Source organism: Battus philenor, unplaced genomic scaffold, assembly GCF_028537555.1.
Source record: "Battus philenor isolate CCGP_79_NKW_IND1 unplaced genomic scaffold, ilBatPhil1.0.hap1 SCAF_1, whole genome shotgun sequence".
NCBI classification, from domain to species: Eukaryota; Metazoa; Arthropoda; class Insecta; order Lepidoptera; family Papilionidae; genus Battus; species Battus philenor.
Genome location: NW_027181661.1, coordinates 17,781,505 through 17,803,061, shown reverse-complemented (window position 1 = coordinate 17,803,061; position 21,557 = coordinate 17,781,505). Strand labels below are relative to the sequence as shown.

At 35.2% G+C, this 21,557-nt stretch overlaps 1 protein-coding gene across 2 annotated transcripts in view; it reads left to right on the top strand.

The window, feature by feature from the left end:
• The window catches only part of LOC137926200 (ubiquitin carboxyl-terminal hydrolase 38-like), a 78,043-nt gene that overhangs the window by 36,539 nt on the left and 19,947 nt on the right, over window positions 1-21,557 (top strand). For both annotated transcript variants that reach the window (XM_068769886.1, XM_068769808.1), the window contains exons 2-4: window positions 9,338-9,502; window positions 11,546-11,698; window positions 21,308-21,531. In XM_068769886.1, coding sequence (XP_068625987.1) covers window positions 9,346-9,502; window positions 11,546-11,698; window positions 21,308-21,531 — 534 coding nt within the window. In that variant the 5' untranslated portion in view covers window positions 9,338-9,345. The remainder of the gene's footprint in view (window positions 1-9,337; window positions 9,503-11,545; window positions 11,699-21,307; window positions 21,532-21,557) is intronic.

Below are 21,557 nucleotides of genomic sequence, written 5' to 3'. Positions count from 1 at the left end.
CTGTCATCTACACGCTATAGCCTTCACAAAGATAACCACGACGGCAGGTCCTGCGTCTGCGACAGGAATTATGTGACGACATAGTCACCCCAATGGAAGACTTCCCAACACCGGGTCTGGCTTTCGGCTCCAACGGCCATCAGTTGCACGATTCCACTTCATTATTCAAGCTACGCTGATCTTAATTCTTCTGCGGATCCCCTCGTTTCTGATTCGATGTCATAACTCTCGGACTCTGTGTTAGCAACTAATCGGTGTAACATAACTCCTGTGGATGCCCCATGGAGGGGTGAAACACGTGTTGAATGATTTAACGATGGTGGCAGTTGTGTAATTCGCATTGTTTGCCGCATGGGCATTTATCAGCGGGCTGACGGGCGGTGCACTTTGTTGCACGACTACTGCTGCATAGCGGAAGTAGTAATATATTAGTTCTTTTCTTACTTAGGATGGACTTCCGCAAAATAACGCCTGAATCCATTAGATACGTAACCTGAACATTTCAACATTCAAAACGCGTGTGCGTATTCCAGAATGATATATATATATATATATATATATATATATATATATATATATATATATATATATGTATATATATGTATATATATATATGTATATATATATATATATATATAATTATCGTGTCACGGTGTGCGTGATTGAACTCCCCCGAAACGGCTCGACCGATTTACGTGAATCTTAGCGCTCATATCGGCCAAGGCGGAGAATCCCAAACATCTATTTTTCACCCCCCCAAAGGTGGTCGGTCCACCCCTGATTTTTTTTATTTTTTAGACAAATTTTTTGGTGTTTATTTTTTTATGGTACAGCATACAAAAATACATACAACCCTTTTTATTTGTTTTTTAATGTTTCCTAGAAATAACATACTTGGCAAAACGTTTGCGGAATCAGCTAGTATATATATATATATATATATATATATATATCTCTTAGTTTATCTCGGGTTCTTCAATAAATTTTAAATGTAAATGATTGTTAGCTAGTATGACTAACATATTTAATACCATCATATGTGTGTAGTATGACCACTAGATCATTTAAAAATATTATAAAAAAGCAAATTACTTGTAAACAGTATTATTTATATAAGATGCGCAACTAAGTTCTTAGTATCTTTTTTTTAAAAAAGGCAACTTAATTACGCAGTAAAATTTATACGTATTGATTTGTTGAAACCCTGGGTCGTCTGGAACCTTGAGACGTCTGGATCAGATGAATTCCATTAGACCCGTATACATTAAAGATGAAAATTAATGCAGGTTTCTCTTTACTTGTAAACAAACCTTCATCACTGTTATTTTCTTGACGTTTAGCCGTCAAGTCGATTTATGTCACGTAAGATGTCGAATGAAAAGATTGTTATGGTGCTTTGAATAAATTAAGACTTGTTTTCGCCGCCGTCATATATCTAATATATAAAATTCTCGTGTCACGGTGTTCGAACTTGAACTCCTCCGAAACGGCTTGACCGGTTTTTACCAAATTTCATATGCGTATTCAGTAGGTCTGAGAATCGGCTACTATCTATTTTCCATACCCCTTTGTGATAAGGGTGGTCCACCTCTAAATTTTTTTTAAATTTCTTGACGAAATTTTTTGTTTTAATTTTTTTATGATACACCATACAAAAACACATACAACCCTAAATTTTCACCCCTCTATGATCATCCCTTATTTTTTATTTGTAAATTAAAAACAAAACAACGTTTGCGGGATCAGCTAGTGTATGTATATGTGTAGGCTACATATATGATTTTAATCTATTGTCAATCGCTTTGATTTGGAACAGAATTAGAGTATCGTCACGATAAAAGGGTAGGTGTTTTGGGGGGCTTAACAAATAGTGAAACTGCTGATCTGTCAGGTCATATGACATCGTACAATGACAGTTTTACAGTCCATTGTTAGAGGGATATAGTGTAAAGGGTAGGATTACCTGTTAGTGTTTTTATTTTGATTCTAACGCGTATGTCAATATAAAGCCTAGCGTTGGGTGCCTTTATTGCGAAAGTTTTTTCGTCGTCGTTTTTTTTTTAAATTCTCTTATATTTCTCTGTCTTGTGGACACGCGGACTATTTTGACTTGACAATTTTTCGGCGTTCTTTTTTATTTACTCACTCTTATATCTTAATATCTTTAGCTGAATCTACTTTTTTCTTTACCTTTCATATACACCTATCCCCCGATTTACACGGTACTTGTTTTGCACGGTTTTCCAAATAAGTTTTTTTTTTTTTAACACACTACTAAATGCTACTGTAATTGAACACGTGTGCTGTGTACACATTTCACGGGGAATCCCGAGCTTATGTGCTGACTTGCTGTACACGCACACTCTGTCTGTATTTCTTCGCATAAAATTAAAGTTTTATCTACGGAAGATTGTATTTGAGTCAAAGTTTTACAGTTTCAGAAAGATTAAATTTTTTTTTACATATTCGTAAATTAAAGTGATAAGAAATAAAACACCTTTGGTTTTATTTTTTGTTTCTCTGTTTAATGTATTGTAATTAAATTAAAAAAAAAACCGTGTTTCCGTAATATATTAAATACTTTAATTTGTCAATGCATTTTATTTTTATTTCTGTGTACTCCTAAAAATATCGAAAAGAATCACGTGTTAAATAGCGAAATTATGCATTTTCTGCAAGCTTTTCGATTTACACGGTTTTGACTTAAAAATTTTTAATTTTCGATTTACACGTTTTTCTCAGGAACGTATGTACCGTGTAAATCGGGGGATAGGTGTATTGAATCTTTTAATTTACCATTCATTCATTTTCATTTTTCCAATTATTATTTCCTTTCGGCAATGATCCAGAAAGATCTGTCGACTTTTCTCTTTGTACATCAACGATGATGTTCCTTTTTCTCTTCTTTCCGTGTAAAAGAGACCGGTGTTTAACTTCCCGTGAACATTTGGACTAGAACAGTAAATACTTTACTAGGCATACGCACTAATGCTCACAGTAAAACGAAGGAAAGTCGCTTACCTGGGACACGTTCTTCGACACCAACGATACAATCTCCTTCAACTTATCATGATGGGAAAGGTCGCTGGTAAAAGGAAGGTTGGTAGGAGAAAGAAGTCGTGGCTTCGTAACATTAGAGAGTGGACCGGAATCGCCAGCGCTGCTGAGCTATTACGCAGAACCAAAAATAAGGAAGAGAGCAGGAAGCTGATAGCCAACCTCCACTAGTTGGAGAGGCACTTCAAGAAGAAGTAAATACTTTGCTCAGTAATTGTTTAGTTTTATAGAATAATTGTAAATAATAACGACTTGCTCCTACTAAATACATGTTATAACCATCGCAGCTTATAGCCCACGAATAATGCCTTTCAAGAAAACCACACGTAATTGGTCGTTAATTTTAAATCGCAAAGAAACCAAGTTGCTAGGTTACTAATCATACCAAAGGCATTCGCGTACGATTGACAGGTATCATTAAACATCAAAGAAAGATGTTCATGCGTTTGGTATGGATCTTCATCGCCTTCAAAGTATTGTCAACCCTCAAAAAGCTCAAAAAAATTATTTTTTGGACCCCTTTATTAGAAAGCCTTCGTTAACTTACGTTATTGTTGGGACAGAGATGTACTTTACAATATTTTTTTCATTTATCTTTTTTATTTTCGCCTTCTCTCTCTCCCTCTCTCACTCTCTCTTTCGCTCTCTCATTCCTCGCCACGTTTCTTGAAATTATACATTTACATTTTTAATTTACTATTTATTTTTTTATTTACATTACGTTTAGTTTTTCTATTTTCTGTTTTTTTTTTAATACATTAATGTTATAACTTTCTTATTTTATACATAATATTACTCCCCCTGTAGATAAAGTCTGTATACTTGACTATGTCGTCTGTTCGTTCATCCAGTGGGTGGCGATTACCGCCGCATTTATAGATCTCCAAGCAAAATATCTTTTATTTTTTGGCCTTCAATCACACGGACAATCGAAATCGAATATATCTGTGTAAATCTAATTGTCGACGAGCGTGTGGAACTGTATAAACGGATTATGTGAATTCAAATGATGCCGGTGGTTAAAGCATTCCGTAAACTTATTGCTTCTGTTGACTTTTTTTTTGAAATAAATAAGAAAAGTAACATATTGCAAATGACGATGGGTTGAAAAGATCTGATATATTCTACTTATAAGTCACTCTAAGTTAGTTTAGATAATTAAAATCGATTTATACTTAACGTCTATCGTTTCGTACAGATAAACTGATCATCAATACTTTTACCTTTGCTTCGTTATAAGACACACCTTTTGTACTATTTTTTTATTATTATGAAACTATATGTGGTGTGTACAATAATGAGTAAAAGTAAAATATAAAGTATATATAAAGTAAATACGAAATTGGAGTGTTTATTAAAGGGATATTGAAACTGTATGGGGCATTAAAACCCTATAGCGACAGTATGGACACGCGTTGATGTTGACAGAACTGTATGTCCTTACTTAGGCACGTTCAAACAAGCCAGCGTTTAATACCGTAGTTTACAATGTTGCTCTACCTGTGTGTTACGCGATTTCATTTCTCTACATATTGCAACTTCGAATATTAAATGTGACATGAAGTTCTCTCACTCTGTATAACCAGTATCTTTAAACGGTTTCATTTAGTTCGACCCGTACGGATTTTATTTGGATCAAAATTAGAAAATGAAGTTTAAACACCTTCCCGTTGTCAGATTGATCTGAAATTTTGGTACACACATTTAATTTAGATGACAATACAATATAATAAAATCAATAACATTATAAACCTAAGATGGCCGCCGATACAAAATGGCGGTTACGTATTTTTCCTTAACCCCCTCAATATGGGTATCAAATGAAAGGGCTACACTAGTAAAACACGATGATTATGTCAAAATTTAAAATTCAAGATGGATGCTGTTCCATAATAGCGGACTAGGTACATATTTTTCCACAACCATCACAATATGGGTATCAAAAAATCGTTTAACTTAAAAGTTTTTCAAATGTATTTATTCAACATGTTAAGTGCCATGCCCCATCCTATATAACATATATTTATAGTAAACCGAAAGGGTTAAACTCGTGTTTATTCCACTCTATAATATTGCAGTATCATATCCTTGTATTCAAGAGAAACACTCGCGTATATCTTGAATGGTCAGTGTTTCGGGAAGCTTCGAAACCTCATCACGTTCAAAATTCCTTAATTTGAAGACGGAGTTCTTTGATTAATGTGTGTTGCCGGTGATGACATTCGGATCTAAGATGAAGTCACGATAGGCCTTATAAGGTTTGAAGTCGTAAATAAGGATATCCGCAAAAGAGACAACACCGACGTAGTAGCAGTTCACGAGCTGGTAGACATGTGAGTAGGTCCAGGTGGACCCACGACAAAGTAAAGGTCACTGGTCATCGTGGCCATATTGGGCAGGCCTATGCCCAGCAGTGGGCGCCAAAAATGACTTCACTTTGATTAACAAAAAAAAATAACTTACAATAATTCATTCAGATAAAATCACTACTATGTGTGTACTATATATGTACATATGAAGTACATACATATGTGTTATGTATGTACACTGGAGAAATTTAAATATAAATATTATTGAAAAAAGTATATAATTCTCTCCAAGAATATTGTACTGATGCTAATGCGTGGAATTAAATGTTGTCGCAGACTCTTTATTGTACTGTATCTGTAAAGAGCAACTGTTTAGTTTCTCACCAGATCTTAGCAGAACTGCCTTCCGAGCCAACGGTAGCTTCCTGCATGGAAAACAATGCCGAAATGTTGTGTATCTTTAGGCGTTACTTTACGCAAGTCCATCCTAAGTAAGAAAGGGACTAATATATAGCTACTTCCGCTATGCAGCAGTAGTCGTGCAATGAAGTGCACCGAGCCCGCCGATAAATGCCCATGCGGCAAACAATGCAAAACACAACTACCACCGTTAAATCACTCAACAAGTGTTTGACCCCTCCACGGGGCATCCTCGGGAGTAATGTTACACCGATTAGTGCCAAACACAGAGTCATTTTGTGTGTTTATTGACGTTTCGAAAGTGCTTGTAATAGCCTATTTGAGTAAAAAATATTTCGATAGGCAATGTCTTTCGAAACGCATCAGAAGTACAAACCCCATTAGACGCCATCTTGGAGATTTTCTAAGTGTTGCCATAGTTCCCGAAACGCATCATATTTATTTTAAAATTCGTGCATGCCATTTTGTAAATTTATATTAAAAACTACTTCAATATTTTAGAGACGTAAATTTATAGTGAGAGTAGTTTTATAGAGAAATTAATTAAACGGTTGGGTTCCTACGTCCTCATGGATCAGATTTAGTCCTCACGGTGCGGCAGTACATGCGCTTGGTTTGCACCATAGTTGCACAAGACTTATTAAGACTAGGGGCCACTCGGGCAAATCATGAACGGATGGCGGGCCGGCTGCCAGAAGTATACCATGGTTTACACGGTGTAAGCTTATTTCATGCAATCTGAGAATCGCCGTTGACCGTGTGCGTTCTGTATTTATTTAGTAAGATCTATTCTCTTTAAGATTAGATCGAATCGGAAATGAGATCTGCAAAATAACTGTCTGTGTCTGAAGTAGCGGTAATCAATTATCGAGTGGCCCAGGTGGATCCACGACATGACAGTCGCAGGAAACCGGTGAATCCAGGGTTTTTTTTTAATGCGGAATTGTAAATGATACCTGATGTACAACACTCGGACTGAAGATATAAAAGAAACGGGTCAGAAAAAACATTCCATAGAGTAGTCACGACTGTCCACCACTTCCTGGTACCTCCGTCACAGATGTCTGAAGGAGGCTTGTACCTTGTAGTGGACATCTCATATGAAGTTAAAATGTCAATCGCAAAACATTGGGTCAATGTATTTGCGTATTTTGAGTAGCTATTCCTTCCACCCACACTGAGCGTAACAACTAACGTCATTGTTCCCAGTCAATTATAATTCAGGACTCTCCAAGACAAGAGTCAATAGGTTTCTTTAGCAAGCATGTAGTTTCGTAGACCTTGTCATAGCTTAACATCAGTCTAGACAGATCTCAAATGCTATGCCTATAAAGTATTTACGAATTCATACAGCGTCGCGGTAGGTAGGCGACTGAAGTCTTTAATAAGCAAACTGGATAGACAATAAACTGGTGTTTATAAAAATAAGGATTTTATATTTTTGATTATTTAGAGTTAATTCGAATTATGGCTCGAACTGAACCCACGTCGATTGGATTCCATAAAGAAGGAGGAACTCTTCCGTATATATCACGCGGTAAGTGATTGAGATACTTTTTTTCGTTTTTCTTTTTTCAGTAGATGGACACCCACTGCAAAGAAAATGCCTCTCACAAAGATTTTTTTTATGACCACCGCTATTGGGGGCCTCTCGTACCCCTATTTATGGTGGGACAGGGACTTTATTTGCAATTTAATTTTTCACATGATTTTTTATTTTCTCTCTCTTCTTTCATATTTTACTTTCTCTTTCGGTCTATTATCTATCTTTCATGCTACATTTCTACTTTATTACCCTTTTACTTTGTTCATCTATCATTCTTTCCTTTTACATTTCTTTTTACATTTTTATTTTACATTTTTACTTATTTTCTATAATACATTATATGTCACATTTGAGTTTTATTTTATCACATTTTATCACATTTCTTATTGTATATTTGGATTTTTATTTTTTTGTATAACGTTTTTAACTATTTTCAACAAACGAGGAATTCTTTCCTAGTTTCTTTTTCGCCTATCAGGGAGGCTATTGTCTCCTCCCTGATTTTAACGCCAGACCGGCACTCGAATTCGACCTCTCACAAAGATTGTCACGATCGGTCTTGAACTTGACCGCATCTATCGAGTTCACGCGACCTAAACAATTTTGTTGATCTACCTAGTGGAGGGCAATACCTACGCATAAAGATTATCGATTGAATAAGCATTGTGCCATGTCCACTGTTACCTAAGGCGAGCAATTATTGGAGCTATGTCGTTTATTTTTAGATCCTCCTGCAGGTCTTCTCTTTTCCTCCTCGAAACTCCTAGTATAGCTCTCTCTTTTGCTCTTAGGTAACTTTGAGTCTTTTTATGATGCCCGTCGTAAATGACCGCATCTCGGATCCATGACAAAAAGACCTTCGTCTTCAAACATTGCGACATTTCGGACGAGAAGAAACCTCGGAGCTTGCTGAACGCTGCCAATTATAGTTGTATTCATCAATATATTATTATAAAATTTAATACAATAAAATTGTAGTACATGCTAAATTATAAACAATTTTAATGTAACTAATTACTCGCACAGCGATTTGTTTAAACAACGCGATGGGTCTACGTGATTTATTTAATTTTTGTTTTTTAATCTATTATGAATAAATATTGTTTATTATTAATAAGTGTTACTTTATGTGAGCCGCACAACATTTTTGAAATTTAAATTGGCACCTTTATTAAAAAGGTTGATCACCCCTGATCTAGATAATATTTTAGGAAGATTAGTGAATGTTATTTGTAAAAACTAGCATATTTAGTACTGCGTGTACCGCTGCCGCTGTTAACAGCCTGTTTAGACGTTATTGCATGATCTAGTTTGATTCTTCATAATTTCATCGAATAACTAAAATTACCATAATGAGAATGTAACTGGTGGAAGTCCGTTGAAACCGTACCCCTTCCAACTAGTGTGTATTAGCAAAAAAAAAAAAACACTACAATTTATTAGTTAAGACAAACCTTATTCATTAATAACTATTAACATAGTATCATATATTTTTTGTGACCTTACGTGACCTTGTGTGATAATACCTTTAATATACTTCCGTTCAGCTTACCGGACCTTCTCAAGAAAAAATCTACAGCAGAATCTTTTGATGAGTTGGCCCGGCACATTGTTCTAAATCTCAAGGCATTTAACGGTCTGTAGCGCTTGGGCAGCGACTTGAAATAAAATAATGTACTAACTAATATGTAATTGAGTATTCTAAATTGCATTGTTAATATATATAAATATTAGCTGTTTTTACCCATAAGAGAAAATTGTGTAAGAAAAATTCTTAAAAATTATAAAACGCTGTCGTGCCTCGCAGCTGGGAGAAGAAAGATCCGTATCAAATAGCGGCAACCCTCTCCCAATTATCTGCGTTTAGTTTAAGCGAAAAATAAATATTGTAAAAAAAAACACTAGCGATACAATTTAGAATTAATAAAAAAAGTATCATATATTTTATTCTTTCATTATATTAAGGATCATGATTATAATTAGACGTTTTATATCCTTGTTGCAGATCGAAAAATGGTGGTGAAGAAACATGAGCTGTTACAGTCGGGCCAGTACCATTACGAGCTGAGTGTTCTGGCGTCGTATATCCAGCAGCTGAACCAGGAACCGGGTTTCATACCACCTGTGCACGAGCTCGCTGAGAACTGCAAGAACATTGTTCATTGTCTTGGTAAGTATCTTCTGTGTAGAATGCACCTGGTGCACCGTTGTCAAGTAACGTGGTGGGAGGTCACTCTATGATGACAGGGCGAGACCTGTCATTCCAATATTTGATAAATGCGCATGCGCAAACAAAACAACAGGTCTTGCCCTGTCATTTCATCATTTGGGGAAGCTGTTTTGCAGGTGGCGTCTTTCAGCTGATATAATCCCGTAATTTGGCAGATTTTTTTAATATTACATTGATATTCATACCACTTGACTTTTAAGACCCAAGGATGCCAACAGAAAAAACTGAACGAGCGTTCGAAAATTTAGAAATTACCTAAACATTCACATGAAAATGATTGCGTTCAAAATTGATGCCACTATTTTTTTTTTAATTCTGATGTATCTCTACAGATACATTATCAAGAAGAGGGTTAACAGATGTTTTATTCGTTTTTTTTTTTTTGTTAAAAAAGGTAGTATTAGAGATAGAGAGATATTACAGCATTAGTGAAGCCATCTTGTATAACGTCCGAAAACGTAAGAAAAGGACCAATATCACAGTCACATTTATCAGCGGGCTGGCGGGCAATGCACTTTATTGCACGACTACCATTGCATGTGCGGAAGTGGCTAAATATTGGTCCTTTTCTTACTTAGGATGGACTTCCGTGAGGTAACGCCTGATTCCATTAAATGTCCCAATATAAGTAAAACTGCTATATGATTGTCCATTATTATGTATAATAAAATACCATTGCATGTAAAGAAACTATCACAAAAGCTATATTTGCGTAATTTTCGATTAGGTTAGTCTATAAATGCTACGATACTGTTAAAGATTTTATAGATGATATTGAATAGAATAAATACGTAATGTAAGTCAGTAGCTTATAAGTAGAATTGTTTTAAAAACATGTATAACACCTAGTTACTTTTCCTTAACCCGTTGTAACAACCTTTTAACTATGTTTACTTAAACAAAAATACTTCAATTGCATTTTAAAAACTGATAATTATGTAGTGTAAATATTTTCGAAATATCAAACAATGAATATCACGCTGGAAAACTAATTGTCGTTCGATAAACTATTCGTTGAGCTTTTTTCTAATTACTTTGAAATTACTAAGGATATATCGCAAGTAGACATGGCGTAATGAGTAAAATTTTAAAAAAGAACCATATGGTAGTTGATGAAAGGTTCACTGGAATGCTGAACGTCAAAAATCATTGTGATTCTAAGATATATAATATGTATAAAACAAATCAATAGCAATATTTTATGTTATATTCGTAGTCTTATTCGCGTATAAGGAAGTCTTATATATTACTAATTAATAATTAATCACAACGTCTATTTCCCGTCACATGTTTCGTAAAAAAATAAGGAAATAGTAACTGTACATCTCTAAAAATACATGCGTGTGTGTTTGATATATACGATATATTTTTTTAATGAAATTGTGTTCTAATATAAATATAATTTCAGATATTGTTCAATTTATTTTATTTACCCTTTGCTCCCGAGCTGCCTTTTGTGTATGTCATTACATAATATTCAATTCTTTTTATTTTAAAAGGTAAATAATAATATTACAGTTAAGTTTATATCTATATAATAGTTTCATTTGCATTTTTATATGAGTATATGAGATGGGAATGAATTGGTACTAAATTTCAAGCCTCAAATTATTACTATATTATTGGAAATCTCTAATAGTCGTATATGCTGATAGAAGTCAAACGCAAGGCATTGGTCTACCTCTTAAATTGCGACAATGACCAATGAAATCGGATGAGGATTCGATTAATCACGTTCATGCGACCGGAGGCCGTTGGCGCCGGAAGGTTCTCGAGTGACGACCAGGTGCTGGTAGACCTGTCGTGGGTGAGCCAACCACTGGTTGAACCAACGACACAGTTGAGATCGCGTGAGTATACATAAGTCGCTGGATGTTGCGGCGATCTTTGTGGAACACCTATGAAAGAAAAGAAGAAAACAAAACAGAAGAAAACAATGCAAGTGATACTGTGAATATCGCTTAATGATATTTTTATTTCTAGCATCCACATCCACGGAGGAAGAAAACCTTTCCGAGTTGCTGTCCGTCGTCGAAGAGTTTCTTCTTCGCATCGTGACTACAGTGCACCCCGGTTGGCGTCATGAGGTCGTCGCAACCATCTTAGACAGGATTTACGCCATCACATCTGATTCGCGTAAGTGTAAAATTATTATTGCTTTTATAATCTTCCGATACCCGCTGTTTGAGATCGAGACTTCATGCATACGGTGATAACATCTCTTACGAAGTTACTCTAGCAGTTCCGGTTCTTCTCGAAGTGAACGGATTAAGGGATTAGGCCACCCTAGACGCCGAAAAAAAAAGGCTTTTTCGGGAATTTTTTTCCAGAAATATTACGAAATAAATCGAGATTACGCAAATGGGACTTTATTATACGTATCACTAACTGCATACAACATTTTTTTTGAGGCAATTTATTTAAAAATGGCGGCGGTACAGCGTTTTTGCGACGAAGTCTTTTTTTTTCATTGCTCCTGTAATTTAATGAATCATGATTAGGGCCTGGATTTTTTCGATGATATATACTATTAGCTAAAGAAGTACGTAGGATTTTTTCTTTATTTTAATTTTTGACAAAATGGCGCACTTCCAAAGTGGAAAGTGAGAATGAGAGAAATGAACTATGCATTATAATAAAAAAAAATCCTACGTACTTCTCTAGACAATGTATTTTCGAAGATATCTTTCAAGTCGATCGGTTGCAAATTGTCTGAGTAATCTTTCCGGCCAACTCCAAAAAGTAGTTTAGAGATAAACGCGTTTAAAGTTTTGAGTAGCAGAAAATCATGGATGATTTTGCAATACCTTTAATCTGCGATGCCTGCACCATACAATTGGAAATATTCATGTTGATAGTGTTATCGATTTTGGTCTGTTTGCTTTATGATTCTTTTTAGCTGATTGACGCCCACTGCTGGGTCGTCACGATGACCTGCCTTGCGTTGCCCAAATATAGACAGAGATGACTGTCGAAGATATTTTTTTTATGGCCTCCGCTATTGGGAGCCTCTCGTACCCCCCTATCTTGTGTGGGACAGGGACTCGTCAACTTTTATTTAATTTTTTCACAGATATTTTTATTTTCTTTCTCTTCTTTCATACGTCATATTATCTTTCATTCGTTTCATTCTTTCTACAGTTCTACTGTCTTTCCCTATCGCTCTGTATCGCCTTTCATTCATTCCTCGTTACTTTTTACATTTTTTATATTCTATTATTATTCTTTATCACCTTTTTTTAATTTTATCACTTTATTTTGTGTTATCTTAGTTAATCTTATTTGTTTACAATTTTACGAGCTTTTGTTTTTATCTATTATCCTGGTTAATTATTACTCTGCAGAGTGAGAGGAAGTCTTAACGATTGTGCGGCGACATTTTTTTTTACTACTCCCGCTGTTGGGGGCCTCTCGTACCCCTATTTATGGTGGGATAGGGACTTTATTAGCATTTAATTTATTCACTTAATTATTTTATTTTCATTCTCTTCTCTTTCATTCTTCACATAATCTTTCATTCTGTTATTTTATACCACAATTCTGCTTTCTTTCCCTTTTGCTCTGTCTTACCATTCTTTCATCCTCTTTTCATTTTACATTTTCTTAATTTCTAGTTTTGTTGTATCACATTTTTATCTTTATCTTTATCACAGTTTAATATTATTTATTTTTACATATCTTTTTTGTTTTTGTTTGTTGATGCCTCACTTTTATTTTTTTCTATTGCATATTGTATAATTCTTTTGCAATAACTGAGGAATTCTTTCATGGTTTCTTTTCCGCCTATCATGTCGGCGACATTAGCTATGTCTTCGGTCCAACTAGTTGGGGTCCTGACCACGACAGACTACCAGTTCATAATCGCCATGAATCGATCGTGAATCTTTCGGCGATGTGTTTCCGCGTACTTCTAATTACACGAGCAATTCCTCAGTTCCTTTGCGGATCTCATTTCTGTCTGATGAAACTCCGTGAATGTTTGCCGTAGACATCATTTATTTATATATAAGGATCTTCGACAGCGAGAAACCCAGTTAAAGGAACTCACACCTCCTGTGGGATCACATAAGGAAACATATAGAATTATGTGTATTATGGCTTTGATGCAGGGCGGATATTGAAAAAAAAAATCTTCTCAACTCTACCACGACAAAGTTACTAGAGTAATGGTTCATTTGTTCAAGAGAACAACCCAATTTTAACCCCCATTCCCGGGTGGTATTTTCATCTCTTTTATGTGTAGTGTCCTTTTTTTAAATTCGTAGTTTCAAATTCTGGAACTGCATCTACAAAAGAGCGCCAGTTCATTGTCTAGTTGCGCTGAAAGTTTCCATTATGCGATTCGTCGCCCAACATCCGGTGATTCCCCGGGAGCGGTGTCGCGGAAATGTTTTGAAAGATTTAATATACAGATAAGCGCTTATAGTCGTGGGGAATCCTTTAGTTCGGAACGTGTGCAGCAACAGCCGTGTCAGGAATGCGTTTGTTGCACCACCACGCTTGCTACTGTCACGTAGACGATTTTTAGATACTGTTCTAGAATGATATACAAAGTTGATACGTCACAATATGAGAGATCTATCTTTCAGTCGTGAGTATAATTATTAGTCTTAATACTTACAATTATCTGAACAATTGTAAAGAAGACTACTTGGTTTACATGCGTCTATTTTTTTGTACAATGCGATTAAAATAAGAATAGGACGGGCTCTCGGCTAACTTCACTCATATAAGTACGGTCAGCATTAAATATATAAAATAAAAAAATAATAATAATTGTTTTTGTTGATTGTTTAATTTGTTCTACAATGAGCAAAAGAGGTAGTGTTTTACATCGGCGAGCTCGAGAGATTATCAGCAATGTTGATAAGTACTTCGAGGAAGAGAAAAAACGTGCCATTATGTTGTTGGACCAGTTAAAACAAGCAAGAATTGTACCAGGGCCAGATGGCAATATACATATATCGCGTGATGTATTTGGAAGTTTCATTAAGCATTTGGAAACTGCTTCGAAGGTAACCGAGCGAGTGACTTTAGCCACTGGTATTATTTTTTAACATTGCTTTTTTTGCACACTATACCAAGTTCCCGTTGTGACGTCACAACATGGCGCTAGGCCGGTCCTATTCTTATTTTAATCGCATTGTAAGATTCCCAAGGAACAATTTATGTATACATTATTTTTAAATGGTCAAATCATATGATTGAAAATTATTAGATAATAGTTTTTGCAACATAATTAAAAAGAATTATTAACCATTCGTGTACCGACACACGGGGCATGTTGGTGTCGGGAAGAATTTTTTTTTTAAATAACAAATGAAATATTATTATTTATGATTCTGTGGTCTGTATTACATCTAGAGAGATTTTAAACTGTATTTTAAAGGTGATACGATATGAAGAGATCCGCAGAATAATTATGGTCACCGACGTAGGTGTAATTACTCATCTGAAGTAGCAGTTAAGGAGACATCACACGTGCAACGGATGGTTGATCATTGAGGACCGAAAAGTTCTCGACTGGGCGACAAAGAGCCGGTAGAAAACAGTGGCGTAGCTATGGTATTTGGGGCCTGGGGCAGATTGAGGCTTGGTGCCCCCCCCCCACCCCCAAAGAGTCTAAATAATTTCAAAATTCAGAACCGAATGTAGTTAATATATATTTTTTTGGTTCAAAATAATAATAAATATAAAATAACATTAAATCTTAATAAAATTTATTGGGAAAATTTCAAAAACGAACATTCCTCGGTTTTTGGCCTGCACAGTCATTAATCACATTTTCAAAATCAATAGTGTCGACTAGTTCATTTTCTATTGACATTATTGCACGATTATTTAATCTATTTCTTATCTATATATTCTTATATATTCTTATCTATTATTAAATAATCTTGCAATAATGTAATAATTTATTATTTTGTCATTTAGGGCCCTTTTAAAAAACACTTTATGTTTTATGTTTTGCGAATGAAAGGCTTATTAAACACTGTGTATATTATATTTTTGTAACCGTTTACTTTTTTTTTAATGTTCATATTATTTAACAACTTTTTAGCACAAAAATAGTAAAATTCGATATTATTTTTATGTTATTTACTTTAAATTATGGTTTTCATTTTTCTTTTAACATTTCATCATTCAAAAAAAATATTTTCAACTTTGGTGCCCCCCTTGCTTGTGGTGCCTGGTGCGGCCGCCCCGCTCGCCACCCCCTAGCTACGCCACTGATAGAAAATCAAAATCTTTATCGTCTGCGTATTTCAACGGCACTAACTTGCAGTTTGTTAGAATATACCTCTTTACTGTTACCATTTATTTGGTGATTAGTTTTTTAACACATTCCATGCCATGTGTGGCGTATTCGTTCCCCGCTGCACTTTTCGTTCAGGCCTTTTGCAGTTCTCATTGAAAAATAAAGGATTTTTAAAAAGATTAATTATAGGTTCGAATATAGATAGCTTCACATAGGCGCGTACGTAATGCATATTAAAACTTATAACTATTTCCCGCTAATTATAGCATTACAGTATTGAAAGTGTAAAGCAGAGTTCCCCAAACTTTTTTGTGTCATAGACCCCTTGCCATGTTTTTCCGTGTTGGCTAGACCTCCTACTTACCTGATATTGATTTCTTGTAAATTTCTAACTGTAGTGAAGTTTAGTGAAACTTAAAGTAAAAACACATGTTAATTTATAAGTTTATTAATTGAATTTAAATTAAAACTAATCAAAGTAAAATTTTGTACAACTTACACAATTTTAAAAACATATATAATATTTTTTTTACTTCATAGGTACTTTAATAAATAATGTAAATGTTTTGATATTATAAGATAGTATGATGTAAGTAAATAGGTACTATCAGTGTATGTGTTGAGATCCACTATCGTGCACCCCCATTTTCATTTCATGGACCCGCAAATTTTATTTCGCTGACGTAGACCCCTTGCAGGTTGTCATAGACCTCTAGGGGTCGATATAGACCACTTTGTGGAATCACTGGTGTAAAGCATACGTCTTAAACGGCTTTTTTTAATTTTTAAAGTGTGGGTGGTATACGCCCGGCATGAATGGAAAATTTTCGAAAATTACCGTGTTAATCGCTTCATTATTTATGTTCTAAGGTGATGAAAATTTTCATTTACCGTAAGATAATTTTGCACGAAAATTGCAAACGTTTGAGTGTACATGAATGGCGTACACGAATATGTTAGACATATTTCCTATACTTTTTGTGATCAACACCATGGCACGGCAATCATATTCGAGGAATCTGCAAATGCCATTAAACACGCGTACCGTTTTCAAGGTTTTACCATCACAATAGATCGAAGATTCGTATCCTGTGATAATATCAGCATGTATGAAACACGACCGCCAAATTTCTTTATTATTTAATACATGTACACCAATATCTCACTTTGCGGCGTGGTTACCTTCCCAAAAAACACGACGCAAATTGAAACGACGCAAAGTGAATTAAGATTTTCTATAGCAAACCATGTAAAGATCGAAGATAGGTTCCAGGGTCACGAAAATACAACTTTTTAAAAAGAAAATTAAACAAAGTAAACCTTTAAAAAACAAAAATAATATAAATCTGCCAATAAATAAATTGGAGAAATATATACCTTTTTTGTAACGAGAAACTACACGTAAAAATTAATAAAAACTCTTTTTAAAAAAAAGCACAACACACTACGTAATTGAAACTGAACTCTAAAATTTTCATGATTTTTAGTAAGAAAGGGAATCCCCGAGTTTTGATGGCATGGCGCTATTAAAACAAAAGTGTTGCCATCTTTTAGAAAGAAAGGAAATTTGAAAAAAAAATTAAAGACTCGAACCCAAAACAACGCAACCTCGAAAATCTAACGACGCACAGTGAAAATTAGTACTAATTAAGCAGCGACGCAACTTCGAAAAAACACAAAACTAAACGACGCAAAGCGAGGTATTGGTGTATAATAAGTTACGGGTTGTACAAGGGTGTGCGATGGTATCGATTTAGTCTTTCCAACACAAGAGGTCTATATATGGCAAGATTTTATCCCAGACAAGGTAGATGTAACCACCTCTCAAAGTTCTCGTATCGCTTCTTTGATATGAAAAATGAAAGAAGGTGCATTTTACCCTTTGATATTTCTACTCGGCCGCCGGTGAAATCGTGGACGAACACCTAGTGTCGAGTAATCGTATAAGCCTCGGATGTACTGTCAAAGAGAAAATTGCTTTTTAAAATAGTTCATTCCTGTAAAACTCCATCTCGGCCGCGAAATTAAATTTCTATTTTTCACAACGTATGAGAGTCGCCGCAACGGAATAATTTCGAGCACCGCGATACGTACTCCGTGACGGTCCGCGTGATGTTAGGTTATTTTAAAACCAGAGAATGAAAGAATACAATTTCCCGAATCGATTCTCTATCGTATGTAACGTAACACTTTTCTGTATCAGTGTACAGTCGCGACGAAGCCTAAAGCACTTGAATGTACGGATTTTGCGGACAGGTGTGCGGTGTTAGAAAAAAATCAACACGATTTCATACGAAAGTGTATCACGGGAGATAAAGTCTTCAATGTCCAGATAATTTCTCACATATTTACAAACCTATGAAATATATTAAATCCATCTTTGAAGAGGATAATTGGGCGATTTCGGTGCTTCCAATGCGATATTCATTCCTTCATTATTAAAATATATTTCACGTTTACTTATATATTTTAAAGATTTAAACTGGCTTATGTGTTTTTATAATTCGGATTATTACTTAAAATAAATTATTGTTAACGTGTTGGACACATGTTAGGGTCCAGATGTTCACGAGGCACAAGGGATTCTCCGAGTACCTGTATAGGTACCAGCACAAAGAGAGACCCTCGTGCATCTGTGACCCAGAGGTCGAGATGGAAGTGGATCGAAGAAGGCAGCATCGCCTCACTCATGGACGAAGACAAATGTCACCCTATATTTCTAGAATTCTTCAAAAGTAGTAAAATATACAGTAGAAAAAAAAAACACTCGGAAGTAAGTCAAATAGGTTAGCCATGAATAAAGCAAGATAGATTTAATAAATAATAAAAGATAATAAAATACCTGTAATTGTATTTTAAAATAAAACTGTAAATAAAAAATAGTAATATATATATATATATATATATATATATATATATATATATATATATATATATATATATTATAGCACGTTTAAAGAATAAATAAAGTGATCAATGTAACATATGTTATATTGATTTATTTATTTATTCATTACGTTGTGAGATCGTATCAGAAATGAGAAGAAACGACACGATTGACGCAGCTCGAAGAATTGCTCGTCTGATTTAGAGCATTGGGTTTGGGTGATGGCCGTTAGGATCGAAAGGTACTCGAGTGGCGTCCACGAGACTAATATGACGTGGGAAGGCACTAGGTCAGTAGGTCAGTGATCATTAGACATCATTAGCCGAGGAGATTTAAGATTGATTAACCCTTACAAAATTGATGCCAAATGTTGATAATTTATTATTAAAGCATCAGGTTCCTCCTTCTCACTAAAAAGTATTGACTTATTGCTTATGTTATTTTATTTATAGTTAATTTTATGTTTATTCAATGTTACGTATATTTTACATAACAGATACAAAATTTAATTTTGAGTAGTTTTAATATAAATTCAATTAATACTTGTAAATGTATAAATTAATATGTGTTTTTACTTTAATTTTTTAACACTAAACTTTACTACAGTTAGAAATTTACAGGAAATCGATATCAGGTAAGTAGGGGGTCTACCCGACATGGAAAAACATGGCAAGGGGTCTACGACACAAAAAAGTTTGGGGAACTCTGCACTAGGTGATCGGACTGACGAAACTGTGGTCTAAGAATGGTGATGATGGGAGATGGGAGATGGGAGACAGTTTAAAAATATTAAAAAAGTACCACCAATATTATTAATGATTATTCTAATTTAAAGTCGTCGTCGAAACATGTAAGCAGTGGTCAGATATTTTGATTCGTAATTAACTATTTCAGTCGTGTTCATAATGCTATAGAACAGTTTGAACTGAAGCTGGGCGGTATTTAGGTAATCAACCGTACCGTACGTCCGAAATTCCAAAATGATCCGCCCCCAGCCGGCATCCGGGGGGGGGGGGGGGGGGGCATCGATTTAGATACACTAGTATTTCCCTAATTACGTAATAATTTGTGACGTTGTACATCCGTTGATCGGATATCCAACATCCGTTTCGTATATCGGATTTCGCCTCTATGAATTTCTTTGTGCCGATATACCGAATTGTTACACGTGTGAAATATTATCTATACTGTACTTATGTTGCAATACGTTCTATAATATTAAGTCTTATTTATTAACGGTTTAGGGTAAGTTTGAGCTAGTGCTATAATGAGCAGCGATTACCCAGGAGCCAGAACTGGAAACTATGACCATCCGATGTACCCCGAGTTGTTGTTTCTTGAAAGTGACGTAGGATGTTCACACTGCCTTGCAGACAGCTTGATCAGCAAAGGGAAGTCTAAGAAATAGATATCATCTCTCTTGCTTATCTTGCAAATTATTTTACCTTTAGATTATTTATACGCTACACCTGCAAACAAAAAACACTCACAAATGTTATGAATTATAGAATAATCATTATATTCAAGAATTTCATCGTCATTTCAGTCGTAGGATGTTTGCAGATAGACAAGCCTTCCTTTATATATATATATATATATATATATATATATATATGTCCTTTAACAAGATCATCTGTGCATCGTAGCATCGTGGCTGGACGTCGGTCATTGCGTTTGTTGGTCCATGGTCTTCGCTCCATAACCTTAAAGCCCAGGGTCTTTGTGCTTCCTCCACTTGCAGATTCGCTAGACTGTACAGGTTAATTTTGTTTGAATATCTTTATCCCTGATACGATTTCTTAGAGAAGTTCCGATGAGTTCAGTCCGTGGCTCTTTGAGAAGTTGGTTATCCAAGTTCATTTTCTACCATAAAAATTATGTATGGTGGTCTCGGTACATCGTATTTGGCCCCGGGATCTAAGAGTAAATCTTTGGAGAAGGCATATGAAGAAAGGAAGATCGCATCACTTACGAACAATGAGCAGAGTCGCTGGACCTTTGTAGAGTACTGCAGAAGGATCATACGAGAGACCATTAAAAAGAAACACGTGGGCAAAAAAAGTGTACAAGTCTAGAAAAATAAATACTTACAACTGTGATTAGTCTGAAGAAAATACGAAAGTAAAAGTTCAATTGTAATGAAATGTAAACGTAATAAAAATCAATACAGAACAAAATGTCCAGCTGCAATATTCCGGTGGGAACTGGGAACGACGAAAGCGAGGTATTGAGAAAGGAAAGATGTCGCCGCAAATGATATATGATGAATATATATATATATATAGATAAAAGTAAGAAAGGGACTAAAATATAGTTACTTCCACTTGCACGCATACATAGCAAGTACAGAACATAGCGGAAGTAGCTATATGTTAGTCCCTTTTTTGCTTTGGATGGACTTCCACAAAGTAACGCCTGATAACTACGATAACGCCTAATATATATATATATATATATATTATATATATATATAGTAAAAAAAGTTCCTGGTATCACACTATCGGTGTTCGAAGATCTGAACCACCCAGTGTTTGTACAAATATGAATATGTTAAATATTGTGAACAGAATATAAAATTGATTTTTTTTTGTTTATACAGAATCAAACGTCAGCGCGGTAACATCGGCGGCGCTCGTGGTGTGCAATGGTCTGGACAATGACCAGATCCTCGCGGCTGCTAGGGAGCTCATTCAACAGGAGGATACAACAACAGCCGGCGGTCGCCTCCGCAACTCGCTGTCCTACTTCTACCACTGGATATGCGAATGGCAGTCCACGGCGGCGCTGGGCGATTGGCTTCTTGCCTTCATTCAGGCTCTAGAGGTTTGTTTCATACCCGGTATACTTAT